Below are 26,550 nucleotides of genomic sequence, written 5' to 3'. Positions count from 1 at the left end.
TGGGAAATCATGTCTCACAATCTTGATTGAGTTTTTTGAGAAGTAATAAAGAGGATTGATGAGGGCAGAGCAGTAGATGTGATCTATATGGACTTCAGTAAGGCGTTCGACAAGGTTCCCCATGGGAGACTGATTAATAAGGTTAGATTTCACGGAATACAGGGAGAACTCACCATTTGGACGCAGAACTGGATCAAAGGTAGAAGACAGAGGGTGGTGGTGGAGGGTTGTTTTTCAGACTGGAGGCCTGTGACTAGTGGAGTACCACAAGGATCGGTGCTGGGTGCACTACTTTTTGTCATTTACATACATGATTTGGATGTGAGCATAAATGGTATAGTTAGTAAGTTTGCAGATGACACCAAAATTGGAGGTGCAGTGGACAGCGAAGGTTACTCAGATTACAACAGGATCTGGACCAAATGGGCCAATGGGCTGAGAAGTGGCAGATGGAGTTTAATTTCGATAAATGTGAGGTGCAAATCTTAGCAGGACTTATACACTTAACGGTAAGATCCTGGGGAATGTTGCTGAACAAAGAGACTGTGGAGTGCAGGTTCATAGCTCCTTGAAAGTGGAGACGCAGGTAGATAGGATAGTGAAGGTGGTGTTTGGTATGCTTTCCTTTATTGGTCAGAGTATTGAGTACAGGAGTTGGAGGTCATGTTGCGGCTGTACAGGTCACTGTTAGAATATTGCATGCAATCTGGTCTCCTTCCTATCGGAAAGATGTTGTGAAACTTGAAAGGGTTCAGAAAAGATTTACAAGGATGTTGCCAGGGTTGGAGGATTTGAGCTATAGGGAGAGACTGTACAGGCTGGGGCTGTTTTCCCTGGAGCATCAGAGACTGAGGGGTGACCTTATAGAGGTTTATAAAATCATGAGGGGCATGGATATGGTAAATGGACAAAGTTTTTTTTTCCCCTGGGGTGGGGGAGTCCAGAACCAGAGTGCATAGGTTTAGGGTGAGAGGGGAAAGATTTAAAAGAAACCTATGGGGCAACTTTTTCTCACAGAGGGTGGTACGTGTATGGAATGAGCTGCCAGAGGATGTGGTGGAGGCTGGTACAATTACATCATTTAAAAGGCATTTGGATGGGTATATACAAAGGGTTTGGAGGGATATGGGCTGGGTGCTGGCAGGTAGGACTAGATTGGGTTGGGATATCTGGCTGGCATGGACGGGTTGGACTGAAGGGTCTGTTTCTGTGCTGTACATCTCTATGGCTTGAGTTTGAGCTCAGTGTGACAAGGGGAGGGGAGTGGAATTGAGAGATTTCTTCAGGCAAAAGTTAGCTTAATGTTTTTCTCCCCATATTTCTCTGTCTATGAAAGTTACTCACTGCTGTGATCATTTCAGATTTTCCATATTGGAATGGAAAGGTAAAAGAAAAACTCCCAATTGCCTGAAATCTGTGATAAAGTAGAAACAGCCGCCAATTGACAGGATCCCAAAGGATCTGTGATCTAAACCTTCCAGTTAGTGCATGTTCGAGACATTTGAACCATTAGGTTACACACCTCCAATATATCACAGTATGACCGTTTTTCTGGTGTTGGAAGGAATGTAATTGTTTTGCAACACCTTTACCATTTCTTTTCCTGGATAATTCATGGCAATGACCAGGAGATTAGTTCTGAATTGCTGGGTCAATCCTGGAGATTTGGCTGAGGTGAAATGTTAACCTGGTGGTAAATATCAAGACCATTTTACTGCCCGTAAATCAGAATAAAAACAGTAAGTTTTGGAGAAACTTGCAGATCGGGCAGCGTTGTTCTCTCCACCAATGTCAAGATCAGTCTGGCCGTCCTTCAGAGCTTAAGGAGAGTCCTATTAGACTCAGAGCCTTAACTGTTTCTCTCCCCACAAATGCTGCCAGACCTGCTGAATTTCTCCAGCACTTGCTGTTTTTATTTCAGATTTCCAGTGTCCACTGCATTTTGCTTTTATTTGAATCTAAAGTGGGTGTCTCTGTCTTGTCTCCCAGGAGGGCACTGGGATTTCTGAGTCTTGACATTTTGCTTTTAGCGTCAGAAACCAGTTCCAGCCCTGAGTGTACACTGCCACCTGTTATCGGAGTTGGGCTTGGTGATTTCAGAATGGTGCAGGAGCAAATACCTGAATATTCCCAAAATGACTCGCGGAACCAGCTGCAAAGACGGAAATAGTTCTGCCCCCATTTGCGTGTCTGCTGTCATTTAATTAGGAGAAACTGTTGCTAATGGGTGTTTCTGGTGCATTTATAAAGGAGATTGGAGCTAATCAAATTTTCCTGCAAGAATATCATAATCCTACAGGAAATAAATGGTGATCTGCCACTCATTGTTCAGCAGCAATAAATGATGCCAAGTAATATCACTTAATTAGGAAGCATTGTCAATATAGAAACTTCTTCACTGTGTGCTTTCAGTCAAAAGGTTTCCAGCTAATCTCTTGTATTGATTGAAATGCAAATGCAGGATTTTGGAAAAGGTCATTTTTGGAAGGATTCCCTGAGAAAGTATTCATTGCCATTGTCTGCTTCATGAAGCCTGATTGGTTGTTACAAATCAGAGCTGTGATATGCTTTATATCTCTAGGGGTAGTATAATAGAGCTCATTTATAAATACTGCTCCCTTATAATTTGCTGTCTAGCAACATGGGAGCAGCTTAAGTTTGAATGGTTTGAAAAGCCCTTGGAAAATCTTGCACCAAAATTATAATAGAATATGTTGGACAGTGCAGTTGTAAAAGCATGCATTTGTTATATTGAAGATTGTTCTATTGTGTGTGTGTGGATGGGGGAGGGTGGGGAGGGGGGCTCCTGCTAACCAGGGTGAAAGGTGACCCATTAGAAAACTGAATACTGTGCTGTGACTGGCAGGAGCATGAAACGGCCATCTCTCATCACGAATGGGTCAGATGCAAAGAGTTGTAACCAGTTCAGTGTCAGTCTCCCTTTTTTGGTTTCCTGATGGATCTGTAGTGCCATTATTGGTCCTCTGGGCACCACCTGATAATATAGCTGCAATTATTGTGCAAAGCTCTGTGGAAATGGGTGCTCGAGAAGTGACTGAACAATGTGCAATTCACGTGGGAAGTGGCTTTTGATTTGTATTCTATTATTTTGGGCGATTCAGCATTGAGCTGGATTGTTGATTGCTGCTCTACACTGCTTGGACAGGTTGAGCATTAAGGTTACAGTGTTCTTTTTTTCAATCTCTCCATACTCTGCTCTTTCAGCAGCTTTCAGTTGGTATAGGTTGCTCATTTCTCATTCCTTTGGGTGGTGTTTTACATTTGTCTCTGTTAAGTCCCATCTGTTCCTCCTCTGCTGACTTGGAACCTTTTTGGCTGACTCATTCTGCAATGTTTGTCCTGCCTTGTCCAATTGCACAGCCCTGCTGGATGAGATTGATGTACAGATTTGATGTGCGCTCAGAATTAGGAGTGGTTCCAGCAACTACTCCAGCAGAAACGACCTATTCATCTCCCATCCAATAACTCTTACAGACATCTGTTGCTTTCTAACTAGCTGCTAATTCTTTATCTGTCCTCCTGAACTAAATTTAATAGACTTTGCCAAATGTCTTTTCAAAAGTCAATTCAACAATCAAGTTCTTTCAGGACTGCGTGGGATATCAATTCCAAGATGTTGCTGTTTCTGAATTGATGTTGACTGGTGTATAGTGAAGGATTTATTATTCATCTCCTCTCTGGATTTCTAGATCTCCTTTTCTTTTGAATTTGTTGTATGATTAATTTGTGGCCATATCTGTTTGAGCTTGCTTGTAAACATACCTTAAATATTTGAGAATAATTGTATGTCTCTTTGAAGAGGTCCCACTTGTTCTGCTCTGAAGTTGAACAACTTCTCCAATCAAATCATCGGAGTTCCTTCATTTTATTGGAATTTATCTGTCTTTCGGTATGGTGTTTCTGAATCCTGGCTCATGGTGTTTCTGATCATTCGCTGAAAGTTGTCACCAGGGATGTCACAACTTGTATTTTCAGTACACTGTTCATCAATATCAAGTCCAGATAAGGATGGACATGGTATATATTTGGCCAAGGAACTTGGTGAATCACTTAACCAACTTAATCATTTCTCTCGGTTGGTAGGTTGAAATTGCCAACTTAGATAACTTCCCAGCCTTATAAAGTGATTGTGGTGGATCATATGCCTCTGTTAGAGTATTTTAATATGAGCAACACCTACCCAGCGTTGTTACATGGATCACTGTTTATCTTCCTCGAAGAACAAATTTATTTACCTTCCTGACATGTTTGGCTGCACTACCTCCTTGATTTTTAAATCTACTCTTATCTTTTCTGAACACACCGTCTATCCCCCGAATATGCTATTCATTTCTTTCCTCTGGAGTTCAGAACAAAAGGAATCAGTAGTCCATTCAGTCCCTCGAGTCTGATACAATTGGATCGTTTCAGATCTGCATCTTGGCTACGTTTTCCTGTCTTTGACCCACACATCCCTTGATACCTTTAACAAAAACCCAAACGTCTTGGCCTTTAGAATGCTCACTCCAAATTTAATGACTGACTGACTGAGGTTCTGTGTTGCTTTGCTAAATAATTACACAGCAGGCTGGTGCTGAACCGCACTGATTCTATTATAATCCCTAGTCTATGCTGCTACAGTACTATAACTAACCTCTGAGCTCATTGACTGAAGTTGGATGTCGACTTTCAGGCCATCATCAAGCCCGGTTGTGAAAATCCTTTGTCTCCACTTGTTCCACCATGTTGTTTTCCACAACTCCACCCTCTTCCAAGGCTGATTGTCCAGTGTGGCATGCAGAGATGTCTAGTTAATTGGGAGGCCAGGGAGTGGTTGCTGTCTGCAGTGGGAAAACAGTGACAGTTACAGTGGAAGAAGATATTAAACATCTTTGCCTCCTAATGTACCTTCATGTGTATGTATTGATCAAATGTCTGGGTGAGAATTGATTACACTGTAACCTCCTTGACCTGACACATCTCGTCTGTCTCACCTTTTGGAGACAGGCTATTAATACGTTCAGAAAGTTTGGAGTCATTAATGGGTGATCAATGAGACTGGCCTCTGGGCCACTGGGCTCCCCCAGGATTCGCAAGAAATAGCACTGAATAACCACGCTGGTTTGAAGTGAAAATTTATTTGAATGGAAATTTATTGCTTTGCAAATAAATGGAACAAAAAATCATTGTTAAACTTTGATCTGTTAAAGTTTGGTTCTTGGTATTGTCCTGATATCACTTGCTAGGAGTAGGACGAGTTAGTTAGTTCTTGTTTGTTTGTGGTAGGATGGCAAAAGGCCATCACTCTGACTGGAGCACTGTGCCAACTATTCTTTCGGCACGCATTATAGGAACACTGAATATGATGGGCAGGAAGACCTGTTCAACCCATCAGGTGTGCACTCCCTGTTTAAATAGTCCCACTCTTTGACTCTTTCTCCATCTCCTGTCTCCTTTGTATGCCTTCACATATTTATCGGATGTGATTCTGCTCCTCAGTTGGCTCCATGATCAATCAGGACAGAGTTCCACATTCTGTAAAACTGAAGGCCAGCTCAGAAAATTGTGGCAGTGGGGCCCAGTCTATTATGTTGATGGTGTGCGATGCAACAGTTCTCCTGCCCCCATCAATAGTCTGTGTGGTACGGAAACACTCTTGGAGGTCAAAATGGGGCAGAAATGCATATCAACATTCAGTAACCTTTGTCCTGTTGAGCCCTGTCATCAGGTACAGAAACATTTCTGTAATGGTCATTTAGTCATGGAGCTGCATAGCACAGAACAGACCCTTCAGTCCAACTCGTCCATACCAACCAGATATCTCAATCTGACCTAGTCCTAGCATTTGGCCCATATCCCCCTCAACCCTTCCTATTCATATACCCATCCAAATCTCTTTTAATTGTTGTAATTGTACCAACCTCTACCATTTTCTCTGGCAGCTCATTCCATACACGCACCACCCTCTGTGTGTAGATTGCTCCTTGGGTCCCTTTCCCCTCTCACTTTAAACCTATGCCCTCTAGTTTTGGTCTCCCCTACCCTGGGGAAAAGACCTTGTCTATTTATCCTATCCATGCCCCCTCCTGATGTTATGAATCTGTGTAAGGTCACCCCTCAGCCTCCGACGCTCCAGGGAAAACAGCCCCAGCCTATTCAGCCTCTCTCTATAGCTCAAACCCTCCAACCCTGGCAATATCCTTGTAAAGCTTTTCTGAACCCTCTCAAGTTTCACAATTTCTGCTCTATAACAAGGAGACTAAAATTGAATGCAGGGGGAGTATTGTGGAATTTGTGGAGTTATTTTCCTTTTTGTCAGACTCTTTCTGCTTCAGGTGTGAAATAAGTGGGAATCCTACCCTGAAACCCTTACATTCTCTGGATCGGATAAAACATTGTATCCTGCTCCATATGTTTTAAGTGCAGCTGGTAAATATTGCTGCACAGGCATCACAGTAATGCTGATTATATAACCATATTCCTGACCCGAACAAAAACAGAAAATGCTAAAGGAACATAGCAGGGCTGGCAGCATGTGTGGAGTGAAAATAGCTTGAATGTTTTGAGTCCCGTGTCCCTCCTTCAGAATTTGCTGTTGTCCCTTCTCAGTGCTGTCCTCTTAAAACGGACTTAGTGATCAGTCAGCACCTTCTCGCTCAAAAGGATATAGCGGTGAATGCTGAAAGGGAGTGGGTTTGGGCTAGGGATTCCTTCGATGGTGAGCTTGCTGTTTGCTGCCCTAAGACAGTTGCAATACACGTCCATGTTGAAGAGGAGACCTTTCAGATCTGCTGTAGCTACTGGGATATTCAATCTCCTCATGAGAGGAGAGAGAGAGCGAGCGCTGAGTTATGACTCGCCAGTGTCCCATGGGAGGTACAGAAACACTATTGAAAGGGCTTCCGATGAATAGGCAGTGGGCTCTAAATGACTTTGGGGCTGTATTATGAGAAGCGCTGTGCTTTAAGATGGAGAATTCAATGTAACAATTATAATGCCGCCTGGTAGAAATAGATTGTGTCCAGAAAACCATAAATGTAATGCGGTACCTTTGGGACAAACCAAAGTCATCTCTTAAAAGCTCACTGTATCCCCTTGGGAAGAATTTTGGCCAATAACCCCTCATATTCATTTACTTTCCAATGAAAGTTTAATGTACAAAATGCAATAAGATGAAGAACACATCCAGTGTCATTACCTGGCAGGTCAGGAAGTGCTTTTAGATGAAGATTACTGCTACAAAAATGCCCTAAAGTAAAACATTAAAAGGTTGCCTTCAGTAAGAAATGAAACGCCAAGCATCAGTAATGTAAGAATCTACATCAACAGACCTTGGGCCAGATTAGATTTTGATATTAAAATGCGTTTACATGCAGTGTATTAGCATCTGCACTGTTTTACACAGGGATATCTGGGAGCGAGATTGAGATCGGGTAGATAAATGGAAAGCAATTGCCTGCAGAAATTACATCAGGGATTAAGAATCAAAGTAATGCTATCAAAATGGCAGGCTTTGTTGTACTGAGGTTTTGTTATTTGAGACATGAATTTGATTTGAAAAAGATGTAGTTTGGTTTATTGTGTTCTGCACAGCAGTTACCCAAACGGGGAGTTTTGTTCATCTGATTTGTGTATTTCCCTTTAATAAAACATTGCGGGTCAGTGAGTCCTGCTTCAAGCTTTGAGAATTGTTTCATGACACCGTCTACCTGAGACTCGCTGCAGCCCCCAGGGTAATAAGGTGCTCCACTATCATTCTTGATTAGTTTAGGATGATAACTATTAATTAAAGTTCTACATTACAACACTGACTTAAAGCACTTAATAGCCAAAGTACTTATGATATGGCTGAGAGATTCTGACAGGTGCTATGTAAATGCAAATCTTTATAAAAGGAGTAATTGTGAAATATGAATGGCTTATAGTCAAGATTTTACAAACAAGGAGAGTTGGGATATATCAGATTGTTTGGGTCGTAAAGGGGCAGTCCATTTCTGCTGGTGGGACCATATGTAGGCTATAGTGTAGGCTATAACCTACAGATTAAACCTTGAGGTGTTCTGTTTGAACATGGAAATAGTCACAGCTGATTCTGTTCAATATAGTGAAGGGTTTGATTAATACTAGAATAAAGTCAGGGGAAACCCAAGATGTCATTAAGTTGTGTAGCAGGTTACCAGGAGGACCATGCAGAGTACAGGGCCTTGAAGCAGCTGACTGTATTTCAGGAGAGTGAGTAATTGAGGGCAGTGGTTGGGACTGATCTGTGAATGTGACACATGCTTGCTGAATTTGAAGACTTTGTTCCATTCATAAAACTCTTGAGGCATCTCAATGTAATCGCTTCGCATTCTCATCTGACTGATGTGACATACTCCAGGGACATCGTTCCTGTAGTTCCAAGTGATTAAGCAAAAATGAAACTAGTTTCACATGAATTCACCAAAAATACAAAACACAAGGTCAATAGTGACTCATGTTCATTTTCTTTCTAGACTTTCGCCTGCTAGATACTTGGTACCAAGTGGCCGGGCTCTCTCCATTTAGGCGTTTGACAGCAACCAGAGACTGACCTTGGCTGTGTTAACACAATGAACGGACCTCCTCCCAGCTCGCGTGGCCAGCTGGTAACTATATACGCTGTCATTTGGATCATTTCAAAACCAAGCTGGCAGCCGATCTCTGGCTAGAACACAGTGCAGCCAACAGTATAACTTGGACCTGCTGGTGTTATGGTGCTGTGAGCAGGGACCAGTTATACTGGTCTCTGCCACTGTTTGTCATATGGTTGCACCCTGCTTTCCAAACGGTGCTGGGAGTGATAATCGTTTTGTTCTTTGTATAGTATTTGAGGGTTTGGAGGAGGGGACTGAACCATGTAGCATGATGGGTAAATCATTCCCTGTGTTTGCTTAACCAGCCCAGTCCCTCCGCAGCACTGTTATTGGCTTCAATACTTCGTGCTGAGGAATTGGTATAGGCTCCTGATCCTCAATCATCAGCTGAACTTCCTGTTAACATTGGGTAGGGATATTAAGCTTGGCCTGAAATGGGCTGTGATACCTCCATTGTCAAATGGCAAGCCCATACTCATATATGAAACATGGTTGCCATGGATTGAGTCACCAGAATGATTACTTAGGTTAGATTACTTAGTGTGGAAGCAGGCCCTTCGGCCCAACAAGTCCACACCGACCCGCCGAAGCGCAACCCACCCATACCCCTACATTTACCCCTTATCTAACACTACGGGCAATTTAGCATGGCCAATTCACCTGACCCGCACATCTTTGGAATGTGGGAGGAAATCGGAGCACCCGGAGGAAACCCACGCAGACACGGGGAGAACGTGCAAACTCCACACACACAGTCACCTGAGTCGGGAATTGAACCCGGGTCTCAGGCACTGTGAGGCAGCAGTGCTAGGCACTGTGAGGCAGCAGTGCTAACCACTGTGCCACCGTGCCGCCCACTTCCACTCCTTTTGAGGTGATGGGAATTAATAGAGGGGTAAGGGAATAGCTGTTTATTACACAAGGGTGTGTTCCATGACCGTGTTGGGAACAGCAAATTCCACCGGAGAAGGTGCAGAGGAAATTCACCAGGATTTGCATGGATTTGTTTCCACTGTGAAGAGGGATGGGAGAGGCTGGGATTGCTTTCCTGAAAGCAGCGGAGGCTGAGCGGGAACGCATGGTGGAGGAGTTGGTCACCAGAGGGTGCTGTTTTAAAGGCAAGGAGTGAGAGGCTTCGAGGGGATTCGAGGCAAAGAGTTTTCCCCCAGATGGTGGTAGGTATCCAGACCTCTCTGCCTGAAATGGCGGAGGAGGCAGGAAACCTCCAAAACATTTTTAGAACAATTTGAATAAGCTCTTGAAATGCCATCACAGACAGGGCAAGTGCTAACAAATGGGATTAGACTGACAAGGTATGCAGGCCTGCAGGACATTTCTCTATGCTGTAAATATTCAGTGACTTTATGACTAATGCTCACTGTAAGCCTGGCTGTGAGTATTGCAGGTGTGTGACACTACTTCTCAGCAATATTTCACGTCTTTTGATTTCAGAGTCCCTTCTACCACATGTCTCAGAGAATGCAAGATGTGACCGGTGATGGGGGTGTACTGAAGGAGATCCTTCGAGCTGGCTCAGGCAGTGTTATCCCACCCACTGCCTCAGTGTCTGGTAGGGCTGACCATGGAGCTACTCTCTGACCCTTTTGTGTATCATCCCACGAACCTCCAACAGTGAGGGGTTTCTCCATCGAAACCAGGGTGAAATCTGAAGTACCTCCCATTCTTTTTTTTGTTTGAAGTAATTTTTTATCCTCTATAATTCCTGATTCGGTCTCCAATTCCTGGAGGGAGAGTCGGGCTCAGTGATAGTGAGGGAGTTGGCGACAGAGGCACCTAACCCCTCCATCCCCACTCCCATTCACCTATTGTACTCCTTTGCTACTTTCCCCCACCCTCCTCTCTGACCTATCACCTCCATCCCCACCCCCCATTCGCCCATTGTACTCTTTGCTACCTTCCCCCACCCTCCTCTCTGACCTATCACCTCCATCCACACCCCCATTCACCTATTGTACTCTTTGCTACTTTCTCCCCACCCCACCCCCCTCTCATTTATCTCTCCACTCTGCAGGCACCCTGCCTCTATTCCTGATGAAGGGCTTTTGCCCGAAATGTTGATTTTCCTGCTCCTCGGATGCTGCCTGACCTGCTGTGCTTTTCCAGCACCACTCTAATCTAGACTGAGGCACAGAGCAAGCCCGTCTTGATGGTGAAGAATAGCACAGAGAGAGCCCCCTGTTAGCGGCAGAAGTTCACCGAAGAGGATCTTGATCATTTTAAGCAGAAACAAGATGATCGAACCTTGCCTTTGCTGCCAGAAATTACCTGTTCCTCTGTGCAGAGTTTTGTTTCCAGTTGTGTTCCCCACTTATTGTCCGTGTTTAAGTGTGAGGCCCTGTACTAGTTGAAGAGTGTGTGGGGTGACCTGGGCAATTGCTTTCTCAATAAGGAGGGGCCTCCAAATTCCTGTTTGATGATCTGCACCAGCCAATCAGACCGAGTTAGGGAGCAGTGAAGCAGATTATGTTACAGTAACAACTGTCTGCTAATGGAGGCAAAATCTATGGGCATCTTACGAGAGGCAGTCAGATGCAGAGATTATAGGTGTCTACAGTGGCACCAGTTGGAATGGCCAAAGCCCCTCCTGAACCTATACTTTTTCAGCCTTCATCTAAGTAATTTTAAGAGTATTAATGTCCAAGGTTCACTAATGTCCTTCAGGGAAGGAAACTGCCATCTTTTCCTGGTCTGGCCTACATGTGACTCCAGACCCACAGCAATGTGGTCAACTCTTAAATTGCCCTCGGGACAATTAGGGTTGGGAATTAATGCTGGTCTGGCCAGCAATGCCCACATTCCATGAATGAGTTTTTAAAAAAAAATTATTTGAATTTCTTGAGCGAGATGAAAGTTGCACATATTCAGTTCATCATTGATCATACAAGCTCACCATTTTAATCATGGAGACAGCTACACTGACCTCAGTATTTTCTGTTCCTTTCTCAGATTTTCATCACCCATCGTTTATTGTAACCGTTTAGTTCTTCCATCATTTTCATGTTCGCTCAGTCAGTAAAGGCAGTGAGCCATGTGTAGACCAGTAAACCCCCACTTCCCTGCTCCCAATGAGGACTGAGCAGTCTATATCAGCCTTGACGGAGTGCCCAGTAAGTCATGGAGGTGGTAGTGCTTTCCTTGTTAAGGCGTCCAGGATAGAGACTTTCCAGAATTCTCTCTCCCCCTGTTTTCACGTCCAAGTGAAGGAAAGAGCAGCCTGCGAGAGTCTTTACATATGGGCCAGGTGATGGCAGGGTTGGATTTAGTTACGAATGCCACTGAGGTTTATGATGGAACCTTCTAGATCCTGTTGGGACCCATTTCCAAAGCCTGACTCTGTTTTTCCTCTGTTTGTTTCCTGCAGTTCACTATAGTGCCTACAGTGAATATACGGACAAACCCTTCGATTCCAACCTGCAGAAGGAGGTGCCAAGGTTCATGAAGCTTGGTCGAGGTGAGTTGGGTCTATTCTGGTGTCTGGGCGAGTATTGATTGCAGGGCTGCATACAGTTGGCTCACTGCAGTTTTTGCTTTGCTGCTGACTGTTTCTGGTAGTCAGGGTTAGATCATACAGCTCTCCTTCCCCTTCACCTGGTGCATTTACTTCACCTCTGTTTACAATTTGCATAATGTTACATGATTCTGCTCCCCTCAGAGAGAGAGAGAGAGGAAGCAGCAGGGGACTGGGCTGCCTTGGCTTCCAAAGACTAGAAGCTGCAGGGTTTACCCAAGCGAGAGACAAACCATTGCAATTCCATGGCAGTACCCAGTCTTGGTTAGATGTACCATTCACTGCTCCTCAGCACTTTTCATCACTATTATTAAGAGCTTCATGAAAGTTGTCACAGTCAGGGCTGTAGAGATTAAAGAATTAGATTTAGCTTTGTGGTCATGTATTCAAATGGGTACGGTGAAAGGGTTACAAATCACCACTTTGGGTGCCACCTTAGCGACAAAGGTATCTAGGTACAGATTCATAAGGTGATTCTGCTGACAGTCCGTTCCAGTTCAGCTCTTGTATTTACTCTTTACCAGGGTTAGGCAGGTTTCAAGCTGTAAACCTGAGGGGAACAGCACTCCCATGCTGCATCAAACCCCTACCCCACCCCCAAGCACCTGGAGACTGGCAAGTCTGTCACACAGCCACGCAGCAGGCATTGGTTAGTGCCACCTGCTGGTACAATGTTGTTGCAGGTGAACACTGAGCAAAGGTTTCTGCTGGGGATTGTGACCTGTGGTGAGGTGGTAGTGACTCAAGGGTGGTGAGCTTATGTGTCTAACCTAGGGACTGCACTTTGACCGGGACAGCCATGGTCTCTGTGTGAACGCTGCTTGTTTTCATTCAGTCCAACCAAGGGAACAGTTCCGGGAAGCTATTAACCAGTGTTAATGGGGATTTGAGTAAAGCTCTATTGGGTGAGCCCATACGCTCCTCTCCAACATAAAATGAAAGAACCAGCTGGACCCTACTCTGTCAAATCCTGAAAAAAGACACTTGCACGGCTATCATTCCCCTGGACGTGATGTAGAAACCTCCTCGGGAATGCTGTGTATTGAGGTGATGTTGGCTGCTTAGGGTTTGGACACTCCAACCATTCTCCAAGCTGAAGATATACATCATCTTTTCCACTAACCACACCTCCCTCCCTCTGAGGGAATGTGCCACATCCCCTATGGTAATTAGTGGGTAGCCATTGTTGACAAACTGACATTTTAGTGGCTGAGAGATCAGTTGCACTCTGTTGGTTTGTTTGCAAGTCCGTGGTGCACCAGCACCATCTAGACATGGAAGGTGAGAATGTCAGCTCTCGCATTGGAGTACAGAACTCATCAATGTGTCTTTGTGTCCAACCCACAGTGTTCCTGAGAGAGAGAGAGAGAGAGAATTAGTTGATCCTGTGATGAGGCAAGTGCAGGCTATCTAGAACCTACTGACCCTCCAGACTTGAGAGAGAATGTCTTTATTCTGAGGAGTATATGCTGCATCAGACAGTAGCCTATACTGAAATAAAGCTTATTGAGAACTGTTCATTGTGTAATATGAGGTGGTGTAATCTCCCTAACTTAGCACTGAATTGGTATTTCTATTAGAGAAAGGTGACACTGATGTAGTACACTGCCATATTGGACCAGGGAGTTGTTTTTCATTGAGATGTAATGAAGCAACTTTTCTTTGACTGATCCACCCAGTTTCTAGAGTTTTTAATAATGCCATTGCAAGTGAACTTTATTCTTTTTCACTTTGAAACGTTTGGTTTGATTTTTTGGGTGGTATTTTCTTTTTTATTTGTTTGTGTGAATGTGGGCACCACTGGCTAGACCAGCATTTACTGTGCGGGGGCAGTTAAAGTTCAGCCAGGTTACTGTGGGTCTGGAGTCACATGTAGGCCAGACTGTGTCAGGGTAACAGATTTCTCTGTGGTGTGTTAGTGAACCAGATGGGATTTCCCTCCTGGATGGTGATATTCTCGGTGCCCGTGAACAAACGTAATGTCCCTCACCTGAATAAACCACATGTTGGAAGCTTCCACCAATCTTTCACAATCCGACAGTAGATCTCCATTCCTGTTCAGTGGTTGCCATGGTGACTGGTGCTGGATTGGGAAAGCGATGTGTCAGCACACCGTGTCGCTGAGAATGTCATCACTCTGGGCTCAGTGGGCACTTGACTGAGTGGAACGCCTTTGTGAGTCTGTGCAGAGAGCAACAGGAACCTTCAACCTTTTGCAATAGACCTCCGACACTGTCAGGCGGGAGGAGTCCTCGGACGTTGGCTTCGAACTTTGTCACCAGCCTGTGCCTGCTGTGTGACAACATGCAAGCTGTGATTTTCACCCCAATACCTCTGCAGATTGGAGTCACAAAGGCTTCACCATCGCCCCAGTGCTCTGGTCTGTCTTCAGTGCTGCAACACAGCCACCTCCCACTGGAGGGCGAGTGGGAAACTGTTGAAGTTGTGTCACCTCCAGCCCAGCCCCAACAGCACCCCAATGTATCACATTGAGCTGCAGTTTGCCGATAAAGCTTACATGTACACTCCCTAAGGCTGAACATCAGACTGTGGTCGATGCATTCCCAGAGGCCTGGTAGACAGTGGGCCCTGACCTGGACAATTGGAAGACCAGTGGCCTACCAAGCTCTTGCTGCTGCACAAGACGTTTTCCCCATTCCATTCCATTCTGAGCTAGGGCAAGCTACTGGTTCTCATTCCTTGAGAACCTTCTCTCGTTGAAGGCCAATGTTGCCCCTCAATTTCAACATTGCCTCCACTGTGCCAGTTCAGCCTGTGACTGGCTGAGAAGCAGTGCAGGTTGATAGCAAAGACTGCAATCTGATGGCACCTAGCTCCTGGGCCGTGGGGCAGAGACACTCCCTGCCTGCCATTATACTGCCAAGACAATTTACAGCAGTCAACACAAATCCCCTGAGAAATATCGCCAGCAATGTCTCCCCAAAATCCAGCAAATCCACCCGGCAGCATGGGCTCTCCAATACCAGGAGAAAGTGAGGACTGCACATGCTGGAGATCAGAGCTGAAAATGTGTTGCTGGAAAAGTGCAGCAGGTCAGGCAGCATCCATGGAACAGGAGATTCGATGTTTCGGGCATAAGCCCTGATTCCTGAAGAAGGGCTTATACCCAAAACGTCAAATCTCCTGTTCCTTGGATGCTGCCAGACCTGCTGCGCTTTTCCAGCAACACACTTTCATCTCCTATACCAGGATCCTCTTGCAGGCCAGCATCAAGGCACTGGTTACCGTTAGTTACATTGAGTGGGCCACACATGACAAGATCCAGGAAGCCAACCAAAACACTTCATGGTTCATCTGGAAGTCTTTGTGGAGGAATTGTCACAGACTCCTGGAAATTTGATGTTGAACCACCCAAATGAGCATGGTCTGTCACAAGGTGCTGCCTGAGATGAAGATGACTGATTTCTGGGGCTGGGGAGAGGGCAAAGTCCAGTTTGGAGAAGTTTCTGGATGTTGCTGAGTTTCTATGGCGACAACACCGAGTGATCGCGTTTGTTTGTCTGTCGCTGGGTGTTATAAATGCGTGAGTGAAAGTGATTGCGAAATGTCTCTGCGGTTCATGTTATGCGCCCATCCTGTCCCCGAAAGGTGATTGGCCGCGGTTCTGCTGTGCCTGGTCTTTTCCAGACATCACTCTGTTGGGTATGGAGCTGGCAATCCAGACCATGAGGAAGGGCGAGTTTGCCAGGTTTCTGTTCAAGCCGCAGTATGCCTATGGCCAGATGGGCTGCCCCCCGCGAATCCCTGCAAACGCCACGGTCATGTTTGAGTTGGAGATCCTGCACGTTGTGGACACCTTGGAGTCTGATGAATACTTCATGCTGTCGCAGGTGAGGGACTCTGCCAATTGTCCAGGTTGTCCAATCTCTAGCTTACCTTGTTAAGGGTTTTACTATCCAATCCTGCACTTTACTTCTAGGTGAAGGAGAGCTCAGCTGTTGCCCCCGAAAAGTGGGGGCCAAGAGTTTGCAGTCTGACCTTGTATTTGTTTGTTGGAGATCAACCCATTCCGCAGTGTTCCCGAGTCAGAAGTGTACAGCACAGAAACAGACCCTTCAATCCAATTGTCCATGACAACCAGATATCCCAACCCTAATCTAACCCCATTTCCAGAACTTGCCTCATGTCCCTCTAAACCCTTCCTACTTATATAGCCATCCAGATGCCTTTTAAATGTTGTAATTGTTCCAACCTCCACCACTTCCTCCAGCAGCACATTCTGTACACACACCACCCTCTGTGTGTGAAAAAGTTGCCCCTTAAGTCCCTTTTAAATCTTTCCCCACTCACCTTAAACATTTGCCCTTTGGGTTTGGACTCCTCCACCCTGGGGGTGTGTGTGTGGGGGGGGTGTTTGTTTGGGGGGTGGGGGGGTGTTTGAAGGGGCTGTGGGGGGTTGTGTTTGGTGGGGGTGTGTGTTTGGAGAGGAGTGGGGGTGTGTGTTTGGGGGGGTGGGGGTGTATGTTAGGTGGTGTGTTTGGAGGGGTGGGGTGGGTGTGTTTGGAGGGGAGTGGGGGATGTTTGGAGGGGTGTGGGGGGTTTTGAGGGGTGGGAGTGTGTGTGTTTGAGGGGTGGGAGTGTGTGTGTTTGAGGGGTGGGAGTGTGTGTGTTTGAGGGGTGGGAGTGTGTGTGTTTGAGGGGTGGGAGTGTGTGTGTTTGAGGGGTGGGAGTGTGTGTGTTTGAGGGGTGGGAGTGTGTGTGTTTGAGGGGTGGGAGTGTGTGTGTTTGAGGGGTGGGGGTGTGTGTGTTTGGGGGGTGGGGGTGTGTTTGGAGGGGGGTGGGGGTGTGTTTGGAGGGGGGTGGGGGTGTGTTTGGAGGGGGTGTGGGGGGTTGTGTTTGGTGGGGGTGTGTGTTTGGGGAGGTGTGGGGGGGTGGGGGGTGTGTTTGGGGATGGGGTGTGAGGGGTGCAGGGGTGAGTTTGGAGGGGGTGGGGGTGTGTTTGGGGGGTGGGTGTGTGTGTTGGGGGGTGTTTGGGGGGGTGGGTGGGTGTGTTTGGATGAGGGGGTGTGGGTGTGTTTGGTGGGGGGGGTGTTTGGAGAGGGTGGGGGGTATGTGTTTGGAGAGGGAGGGTATATGTTTGGGGGGGTGGGGGGTATGTGTTTGGAGGGGGAGGGTATATGTTTGGGGGGGTGGGGGGTGTGTGTTTGGAGGGAGGTGGGGGTATGTGTTTGTGGGGGTGGGGGGTGTGTTTGGAGGGGGGTGGGTGTGGGTGTGTTTGGGGGGGAGTTGGGGGGGTGTCGGTGTGTGTTTGGAGGGGGGTGGGGGTGGGGGTCTGTGTTTGGGGGAGTGGGGGGGTGTGTGGAGAGGGGTGGGGCGGTGTGTTTGGCGAGGAGTGGGTGTGTGTGTGTGTTTGAGGGGGTGGGGGTCTGTGTTTGGGGGAGTGGGGGGGGTGTGGAGAGGGGTGGGGCGGTGTGTTTGGAGAGGAGTGTGTGTGTGTGTGTGTTTGGGGGGGGTGGGGGTATAGGGGTGAGGGGTGTGTTTGGGAATGGTGGGGGGGGTGTTTTTGGGGGGAAGGGGGTGTGTCTGGAGGGGGTGGGGGCATGTTTGGAGGGGGTGGGGGCATGTGTTTGGGGGGGTGGGGGGATGTGTGTTTGGGGGGTGGAGGGTGTGTGTTTGGAGGGGTGGAGGGTGTGTGTTTGGAGGGGGTGGAGGGTGTGTGTTTGGAGGGTTGTTGGGGGGTGTGTGTTTGGAGGGTTGTTGGGGGGTGTGTGTTTGGAGGGTTGTTGGGGGGTGTGTGTTTGGAGGGTTGTTGGGGGGTGTGTGTTTGGAGGGTTGTTGGGGGGTGTGTGTTTGGAGGGTTGTTGGGGGGTGTGTGTTTGGAGGGTTGGTGGGGGGTGTGTGTTTGGAGGGTTGTTGGGGGGTGTGTGTTTGGAGGGTTGTTGGGGGGTGTGTGTTTGGAGGGTTGTTGGGGGGTGTGTGTTTGGAGGGTTGTTGGGGGGTGTGTGTTTGGAGGGTTGTTGGGGGGTGTGTGTTTGGAGGGTTGTGGGGGGGTGTGTGTTTGGAGGGTTGTGGGGGGGTGTGTGTTTGGAGGGTTGTGGGGGGGTGTGTGTTTGGAGGGTTGTGGGGGGGTGTGTGTTTGGAGGGTTGTGGGGGGGTGTGTGTTTGGAGGGTTGTGGGGGGGTGTTAGGAGTGGTTTGGGGGAGTGAGTGGGTGTGTTTGGGGGGGTGTGTGGGGGAGTGGGGGTGTGTGTGGTGGGGGAGTGGGGGTGTGTGGTGGGGGAGTGGGGATGGGATGTGGGGATGTGTTTGGGGGTGTGTGTTTGGTGGGGTGTGTGTGGGTGTGTGTTTGGGGGTGGGGTGTGTGGGGTGTGTGTTTGGGGGTGGGGTGTGTGTGGGTGTGTGTTTGGTGGGGTGTGGGTGTGGGTGTGTGTTTGGGGGTGTGTGTGTTTTGGTGTGTGGGTGTGTATGTTGGGGGTGTATGTCGTGTGGGTGTGTATGTTGGGGGTGTATGTCGTGTGGGTGTGTATGTTGGGGGTGTATGTCGTGTGGGTGTGTATGTTGGGGGTGAGGGGGGTGTGTTGTGGATGTGTGTTTTGGGGGTGTGGGTGTGTGTGTGTTGGGGGAGAGGGTGGGGGTGTGTGTGTTGGGGATGTGTTGGGGGTGTGGGGCTGTGTTTGGGCCGGGTTGTGTTGGGGGTGTGTGTGTGGGTGTGTTTGAGGGGGGTGTTGGGGTTGGGGGGTGTGTGTGGGTGTGTTTGGGGGGAGGTGTTGGGGTTGGGGGGGTGTGTTGGGGGTGTGGGTGTGTGTTTGGGCCGGATTGTGTTGGGGTGTGGGGGTGTGTTTTGGCGGGGGGGGGGGGGGTGTTGGGGTGTACTCTGTGTAACTTCAGGCTAACTCCAGAAATCTCCCTTGTCTCTGATACTGCAGTCTCCAGCTCTACAGTGTTGTGTACAAGCCTGCCACTGTCTCAGTTTATCAGTGTGTACACAACTGTGCTGAGGAGAACCCTCTATAAATATAAACCTTCTAGAAATATATAAAATTACAAATAAAGTAATATTTATTTATCAATACATGTTCTGAGCAGCTGTCCCATGGCTCTCTGACTCTGTCTCGCTCTCACACCACTAAAGGAAATGTAAGGTAGAAAACATGTAGGATTCTGATGACGTCACTCATTGTTTAGGATTCAGTATGAGGACACATCGGGGTGCTATTCTCCCGTCTGTCTCAAATAAAGAAGGTGTTTGTTTCAAAGGGAGTGGGGCTAAGGCGTTGTAAAGGGCACGGGAACTGCTGGTTCCTGGTTTGAAGGGATTATGTTTTTTTTCTGTCTGTAGGAAGAGCAGATTATTTATCCGGTGGAGAAACTTCTGAAAGTGGCCAGTACGGAGCGAGAGTTTGGGAATTATTTCTTCCAACAGCAACGGTATGAGGACGCGAAGGACCAGTACAAGAAGGTACTGAATGGGCAGGGCTGGGAGAGACCAACTGAACAAAACATTTGTAATTCCATTGGTGCTGACTACTCAGTGGGTGATCTTGGGAATCCAGTTTACTGGAATGGGTCAGTATATATCTGTAGGTGTTTGGGAAGCTTGCTGATGGAATCTCTACTATGAGTTCCCATGTTTAAAGCAGGAAGGTGGGAGAGTGTATGTGACTCTCAGTACTAGCCAATAGCCTGGCTCTTTCACAGTGTTCTGGTATTTGCAGGAATGTGTGGTGTAATGACCTTGGAGAGGCTATTCCTAGTATTTCCCTGCTGAGGTGGTATCCTGGTATTGACTGGGGCTTGTGGAAATCACCCTGTGCTCCTGCTCATTTCAAGCGAGCTCATCCAAAGCTCTGCACATTATCCTAACTTGCACCAAATTCACTTTGCCCATTTGAGTTCCCTGCTCACTGGTTTACTGTGGCTCTGGGACGAATGATGTCTTGATCTTTAAAGCTGTTCTTCTAGTTTTGAATGCTTCTGTGGCTTTAATTTTCTTGATCTCTATAATCTTGTAAGGGCAGCCTGTGTTTGAAAGACACAAAATGGCCGACAATGGTTAACCATGCTCCGGCAAATAAGATACAAAATGGCTGACAAGGGGATCAGTAGAATTAAACAGCCTGCTCTGTCATTTAAGTGGAACATAATGGTACCTTTGAACATGGCTACTCCAAGGTGAACAGGAGGCCCTACAAGCAACCAACCATCCGAAACAATTAATCAAAGGATATCTGAGAATAGTCACCAGCTCATTCAAATATGACAAGTGATCGATTCTAGCTTCATTAATGAAAGGATGTTGTTCCATTAGGTGAACAGCTGCAATTAGAACAAAGGGTGTAAATCTCAGCTCGTTAATCTGTCAACCTAACTCTGAAGTAGCTGTGAAAACAACAGCTAAAGTTATTTTGTAGTAATTGTTGTTTCTTTGAAGTTATTCATGATATTAAGAAATAGGGTCTACTTAAAGATTCTTCAGATACTCATAGATTTCAACATTGGTTACATGTGTACCTATATTCATGTATAATAGAAGCATTCTGAGAAGAACATTTAAACCTAGATGTGAAAGTTAATTAGTCCCAGGAAATGCTTTCTTTATCTCTAAAAAGATGCTTGATAGACCTAAACAAAACGGGTTGTTCACAACTTATTAGTTACAAAGTGAGAACAGTAGAAGCAGCTGTCTAAGTTTACATGTTGCAACAGATATTAATATTACAAATCTCATAGTTAAAACCAAAGTTAAAAATCTCTCAGCACCAGGTTATAGTCCAACAGGTTTAATTGGAAGCACTAGCTTTTGGTGAGTATCACCTGATGAAGGAGCGTCGCTCTGAAAGCTAGAGGCTTCCAATTAAACCTGTTGGGCTATAACCTGGCGTTGTGTGATTTTTAACTTTGTACATCCCAGTCCAACACCGGCATCTCCAAATCATAGTTAAAACCAACTTCTCTGTTTTTTATATATATATATTATATATAAAACTGGGACAGTGGAAAATATAAGAGGAATGGCTGCATTTGATAGAGAGAACATAGGGAATACAATGAATAACGGGATTCAAGCAATCCTCAGAGATAAGCAAGTCCCAAAGGAGTATAACCAGTAACTTTGGAATGTGAATTAATGGGAGCTCAAGGCCTGGAGATTACAATCGAAAAGGATGGCGCTGGAAAAGCACAGCAGGCCAGGCAGCATCCATTGGGCAGGAAAGTCGACGTTTCAGGTGTCAGCCCTTCATCAGGAGTGAAGGGCTTATGCTGGAAAGTTCGACTCCCCTGCTCCTAGGATGCTGCCTGGCCTGCTGTGTTTTTCCCAGCGCCACACGTTTTGACTCTGGCTCTCCAGCATCTGCAGTCCTCCCTTTCTCTGGGCGATTACAATGTCTGTTAAACACCATGGGGCTGTCCATAGCAACGGCCATCATTGATTAGGTGTTCCACAAGATTGAGTGTACGGACTAAGAGGGAAGGATATAGTGACCATGTTGTAAGTATACACAAAATGTATAAAAATGCAGTATTTCACTAAAAATCGGTGTGTGTCACTTATCTCACTTTTGTCCTGAGCTGTAGATTGAGGGAATGATTGGGTTCTCATGTCGAGGCCAGATTCTGGTAAAGGCTTTTGCCCTCTCCCCTACATTAACCAGTTGTTGCTTGAATAAAGGTCTTGCACTTGCCTGAATCCTGCCTGTCTCCTGAATCTTTGTCCCTGGTCAGGGGTGGGGGCATTATATTCCTACAAACCTCCTCCAGCCCTACAAGACAATGAACAGATCATCTCTTTGATGGGCCAAGTGGCCTACATTCACTCCTGTGTCTAATAGTCTTTTGCCTCTTTCTCAGGTCCTCTACAGGGCTCTATCGATCACATCCCCTAACCGCTGGTGACTGTGCCTTCAGTGTCCTAGACCCTGAGCTCTGTATGCAGTGTCTTCATTCCGCGCTCTCTGTTCAGTTGCTCGCAAAATTCATCTCAGTGGCCACTGCCGTAATGGCTCTCTGGCTCAGTGTCACAATTTATTTGATTCTGCTGCTATGAAATGCTGTGGGGTCTTATACTATTGTTAAAGGTACTACATAAATGCAAGTTGTTGCAAGCCTATCAAATAGGCCGGAGGATTAGCCATTCCGGAATAATCCAAGTTGGAGCTTTCTGTCTCCAGCTGATGGCAGGGTTAGTGCTGGCTCTGTGCAGGGCAATCCCAATCAACCTTCCACAACTTTACTCCAACCCTGGCAGTTTTATAGCAATAGCCAATCTATAGTTAATCCTTTTGTCCTTTGATTCTGTTGCGTGTATCTTCCTGACCAATATCTAGATAAACCTATCCATTTCTGAATTGAGCAGCTCAGGACCCGTCTGTCTTTAAAGTACTCAAATAATTCATCAATGGAAGCCACTGCCTCCATTTTTTAGGACCAGCTTGAACCACAGGAATTGAACCGAAGCAGCAAGCTGCCTTAAAGACCACCATCTGGTTCTCTTATCCAACCCCTCAACCTGCTTCTCAAACACGGTTTTCTTTTGCATCGTCAGTTTTAATTACTCCACCATTTGTAGTCATACTTTCAGCCGTCCAAGCCGTGTTTAAGATTAGATTACATTCCCTACAGTGTGGAAACAGGCCCTTCGGCCCAACAAGGTCCACACCGACCCTCCGAACAGCAACCCACCCAGACCCGTTCCCCTACATTTACCCCTGACTAATGCACCTAACACTACGGGCAATTTAGCATGGGCTAAATTGACCTGCACATTTTTGGATTGTGGGAGGAAACTGGAGCACCCAGAGGAAACCAACGCAGACACTGGGAGAATGTGCAAACTCCACACAAACAGTTGCCCGAAGCAGGAATTGAACCCGGGTCTCTGGCGCTGTGAGGCAGCAGTGCTAACCACTGAGCCTCCATGCCGCCCATAATCTTAAGGAAGGTCTCCCTCCTCTTCAACTGCGAAGAGTTTTCAACGGGACCAAACCTTCAGTTGTTCACCGTCCTGTGGCTTTGTCTCACATCTGACTTGATACCAGTCCTGAGAAATATTTGGAATGTTTTGTAGAGCTGAAGGTATTCAGTACGTACATGTTTGTGTTAAAGATGTTATGACCAGTGAGGATCCCCAATGCTATACAGATCCTGTCATGGGCTCGCGAGTGAAGACAAATGGGCTCACTCCCGTTCTTTGCTCACCCACCTCCTCGATGGCTTGCAGCTAGTTCAGTTTTGCACGATCTCTTCCCTGATGGATACCTCACTTTCAGACCAAATGAACTTATGTTTGAAAATGAGCCCACTTTACCAGGCATTCTTCAGTTAACAAAAGCACATTGATACACACATCAGCAGTGAGAGGTGAGTCCACAAAACAAAGGTGAAGGTTAATCCGATATCTGAAGAGTAGATGATGGGATGTTGGGGCGGTTTGGTGGGTGATACTAATAACACTCATGTTGGCAAGCAAGCAGTTGAATTCAAGATGCAGGTCAGTCGAAATTCTTCTGTCCTATTTCTTTTCGATGGTGGCTCGGAGTACCTTCTACCTTTTGACCTGCAGTGCAGGGGTGTTTAATGGCTGCCTTCAATCCCTCACTTTCATTGTGTATTAATCTACAAATACACACAGCAAGGGCTGTTGTTGCAGTTACAGCCCTACAGTTGAAAGGGACAACACATTTCAATTGTCATGTGTCTGCAGCCTGGAATGTAACTCAGAATAGACGTTTTTCTGCTGAGGGGAGTTACAGAGGAACCTCGATTATCCAGAATTCGATTAACCAAATGAAATACTCCCTGCCCGTGCCCTTCGGATAATCGAGGTTCCTCTGTAATTAGTTTGCCTTACACCTCTGCTGCTTTTGAGGTCGGTCAGTCAGTCTGTCTGTCTGTCTGTCTTGTACTCGCGCTGCCTCTGTCTCTTGCACGCACTCTCTCTCTGTAGCTTCCTTTACCTGCTCCAAGGTACAATATTCCAGGGGTTCTCGCAGGATTTCTTTCAGCACTTGCACTGTAAGCCACACTTGCGATCTTTATTTAACGGCAAAACATGTTCGTATATGATTCAGGGTTCTGATCTGTCGTCATGACAATGTAGGCCATGCTGTGTACCCCTGGGAGATGACCATGCCCACTATTGTATGGCCAAGCCCTGAGAGGATTCCATAATTCCACCAAGATCTCTGATCCCTCTCTCCTGATGAGACTCGTCAGTGAGAAGTGGGACGGTGGAATAATATCTCTCCAACCTTCATTTGGAGCATCCCTTTCTCTCTTCTAAACAAATTATTGATCTTGTTATCTTCTTCAAGAGTCCTCTCTCTATAGTGTTGCATCTGTTGGGAAGTAGAGGTCGTTTGGTATTCTGTTTTTAAACAGTGGTGTCCCATTTCCCTTGCCCTGATCCATTATCGTCATACTCGCTGTTTCTCCTTAGGCTCTCTCGGTGTTTGCACATTGTCACGAAACTGGTGAGGAGCAAACTCAGGCAATTCACTCCTCCAAATTATTGCTGTACCTGAACCTGTCTCTGGCCAGTCTGAAGTTGAATGCGCCCAGGCGGGCTCTCGTTTATGGGGAGAGAGCTCTCAGTATCGACAGAAAGAACCGCAAAGCTCTGTTCAGGTGTGGTCAGGTGAGTGGACCGAAAACCATATGGTTCCATGTGAAGAAGTTACTAGTTTGTTTTAACTAATGTGAATTCTATATGAGAGATCTTCAGGCTGTGGAGCAGAACCATTTCTGGTATAGAACAGGAAATACGAGACATCTTCCTCTCATCAAAGACTCATTCTTGACACTTGGATCAACACAAAACCCAGCAGTGCCTGAACATCCTTTTTCGAATAGGCGCTAGGATTGGGCATGTCCAATAACCCATCTTGGGCGTTTTCGAGATCATCCACAAATATGCCTTCCATTTTTAAGCTTGCTTGGAAAACTTGGATCGCTTTTTGTCTTGGACTGCAGATGTTTTGATTTGATTGATTATTGTCACGTGCTGAGGTGCAGTGGAAAGTACTGTTTTGTGTGCTATCCCAACAAATCATAATAAATGTAAATCAGGGTAATAGAATGTAGAATAAAGTGTTGAGAAAGATCAACTTTAATATGAGAGGTTCGTTCAAAAGGCTGATAACAACGGGGAACAAGCTGTTCTTGAATCTGTTGGTCAGTGTTCTGAAATGTTTATGCCTCCTGCCGATGGGACTTAGCGACAGAGAGGGTAAACAGGGTGGGAGAGGTCTTTGATTATATTAGCTGCTTTCCCGAGCTTCAAGGTTATTTTTGGTGTCTCAAGCGATTCACAACCTGGACCACTTTAAACATCCTTCGAAAAGCTGCAGGGAATGCTGGGAATGATATCTTGGCATAGTTTTGCTTGGGCTCTGGCAACCCCACTGTCTCAGGAAATGACTGCAGTGCTCAGTGTGTTTGGGACCAGACAGCTCCCAGCTTCAGTTCCCTGCTGCACTGCCCTCCCTCCTGAACCATAACCAAATTCCCAAGGGGAAAAAAATCCACTAAAGGTCCTGATTCTATACACAGGAAATTCTGGCAATGGCATCATTCAATTCAATTAATAGACAATAGGTGCAGGAGTAGGCCATTCTGCCCTTCGAGCCAGCATCACCATTCATTATGATCATGGCTGATCATCCTCATTCAATCATAAGCCCTTCATCAGGAATAAGAGAGAGAGAGCCAAGCCGGCTGAGATAAAAGGTAGGGAGGAGGGACTAGGGGGAGGGGCGATGGAGGTGGGATAGGTGGAAGGAGGTCAAGGTGAGGGTGATAGGCCGGAGTGGGGTGGGGGCGGAGAGGTCAGGAAGAGGATTGCAGGTTAGGAGGGCGGTGCTGAGTTGAGGGAACCGACTGAGACAAGGTGGGGGGAGGGGAAATGAGGAAGCTCCAGCTTCCTCATTTCCCCTCCCCCCACCTTGTCTTCTCCAGCTTCCTCATTTCCCCTCCCCCCACCTTGTCTCAGTCGGTTCCCTCAACTCAGCACCGCCCTCCTAACCTGCAATCCTCTTCCTGACCTCTCCGCCCCCACCCCACTCCGGCCTATCACCCTCACCTTGACCTCCTTCCACCTATCCCACCTCCATCGCCCCTCCCCCTAGTCCCTCCTCCCTACCTTTTATCTCAGCCGGCTTGGCTCTCTCTCTCTTATTCCTGATGAAGGGCTTATGCTCGAAACGTCGAATTCTCTATTCCTGAGATGCTGCCTAACCTGCTGTGCTTTGACCAGCAACACATTTGCAGCTGTGATCTCCAGCATCTGCAGACCTCATTTTTTACATCCTCATTCAATATCCTGTTCCTACCTTATCTCCATAACCTTTGATTCCACTATCCTTAATAGATTTATCCAACTCTTTCTTGAAAGTATCCAGAGACTTGGCCTCCACTGCCTTTTGGGGCAGAGCATTCCATACACCCACCA

The 26,550-nt window shown here is 46.7% G+C and overlaps 1 protein-coding gene across 1 annotated transcript in view; it reads left to right on the top strand.

The window, feature by feature from the left end:
* The first annotated feature begins 6,763 nt into the window (after positions 1-6,763).
* The window catches only part of fkbp6 (FKBP prolyl isomerase 6), a 42,335-nt gene continuing 22,548 nt past the window's right edge, over positions 6,764-26,550 (top strand). The window contains exons 1-6 of the mRNA XM_060847808.1: positions 6,764-6,848; positions 10,063-10,185; positions 11,998-12,087; positions 15,793-15,995; positions 19,444-19,563; positions 24,541-24,738. Of these exons, the coding sequence (XP_060703791.1) occupies positions 6,764-6,848; positions 10,063-10,185; positions 11,998-12,087; positions 15,793-15,995; positions 19,444-19,563; positions 24,541-24,738 (819 nt within the window). The remainder of the gene's footprint in view (positions 6,849-10,062; positions 10,186-11,997; positions 12,088-15,792; positions 15,996-19,443; positions 19,564-24,540; positions 24,739-26,550) is intronic.

This window comes from Hemiscyllium ocellatum, chromosome 31, assembly GCF_020745735.1.
Source record: "Hemiscyllium ocellatum isolate sHemOce1 chromosome 31, sHemOce1.pat.X.cur, whole genome shotgun sequence".
Taxonomy (NCBI): domain Eukaryota; kingdom Metazoa; phylum Chordata; class Chondrichthyes; order Orectolobiformes; family Hemiscylliidae; genus Hemiscyllium; species Hemiscyllium ocellatum.
This window is presented reverse-complemented; position numbering and strand designations above follow the sequence as displayed.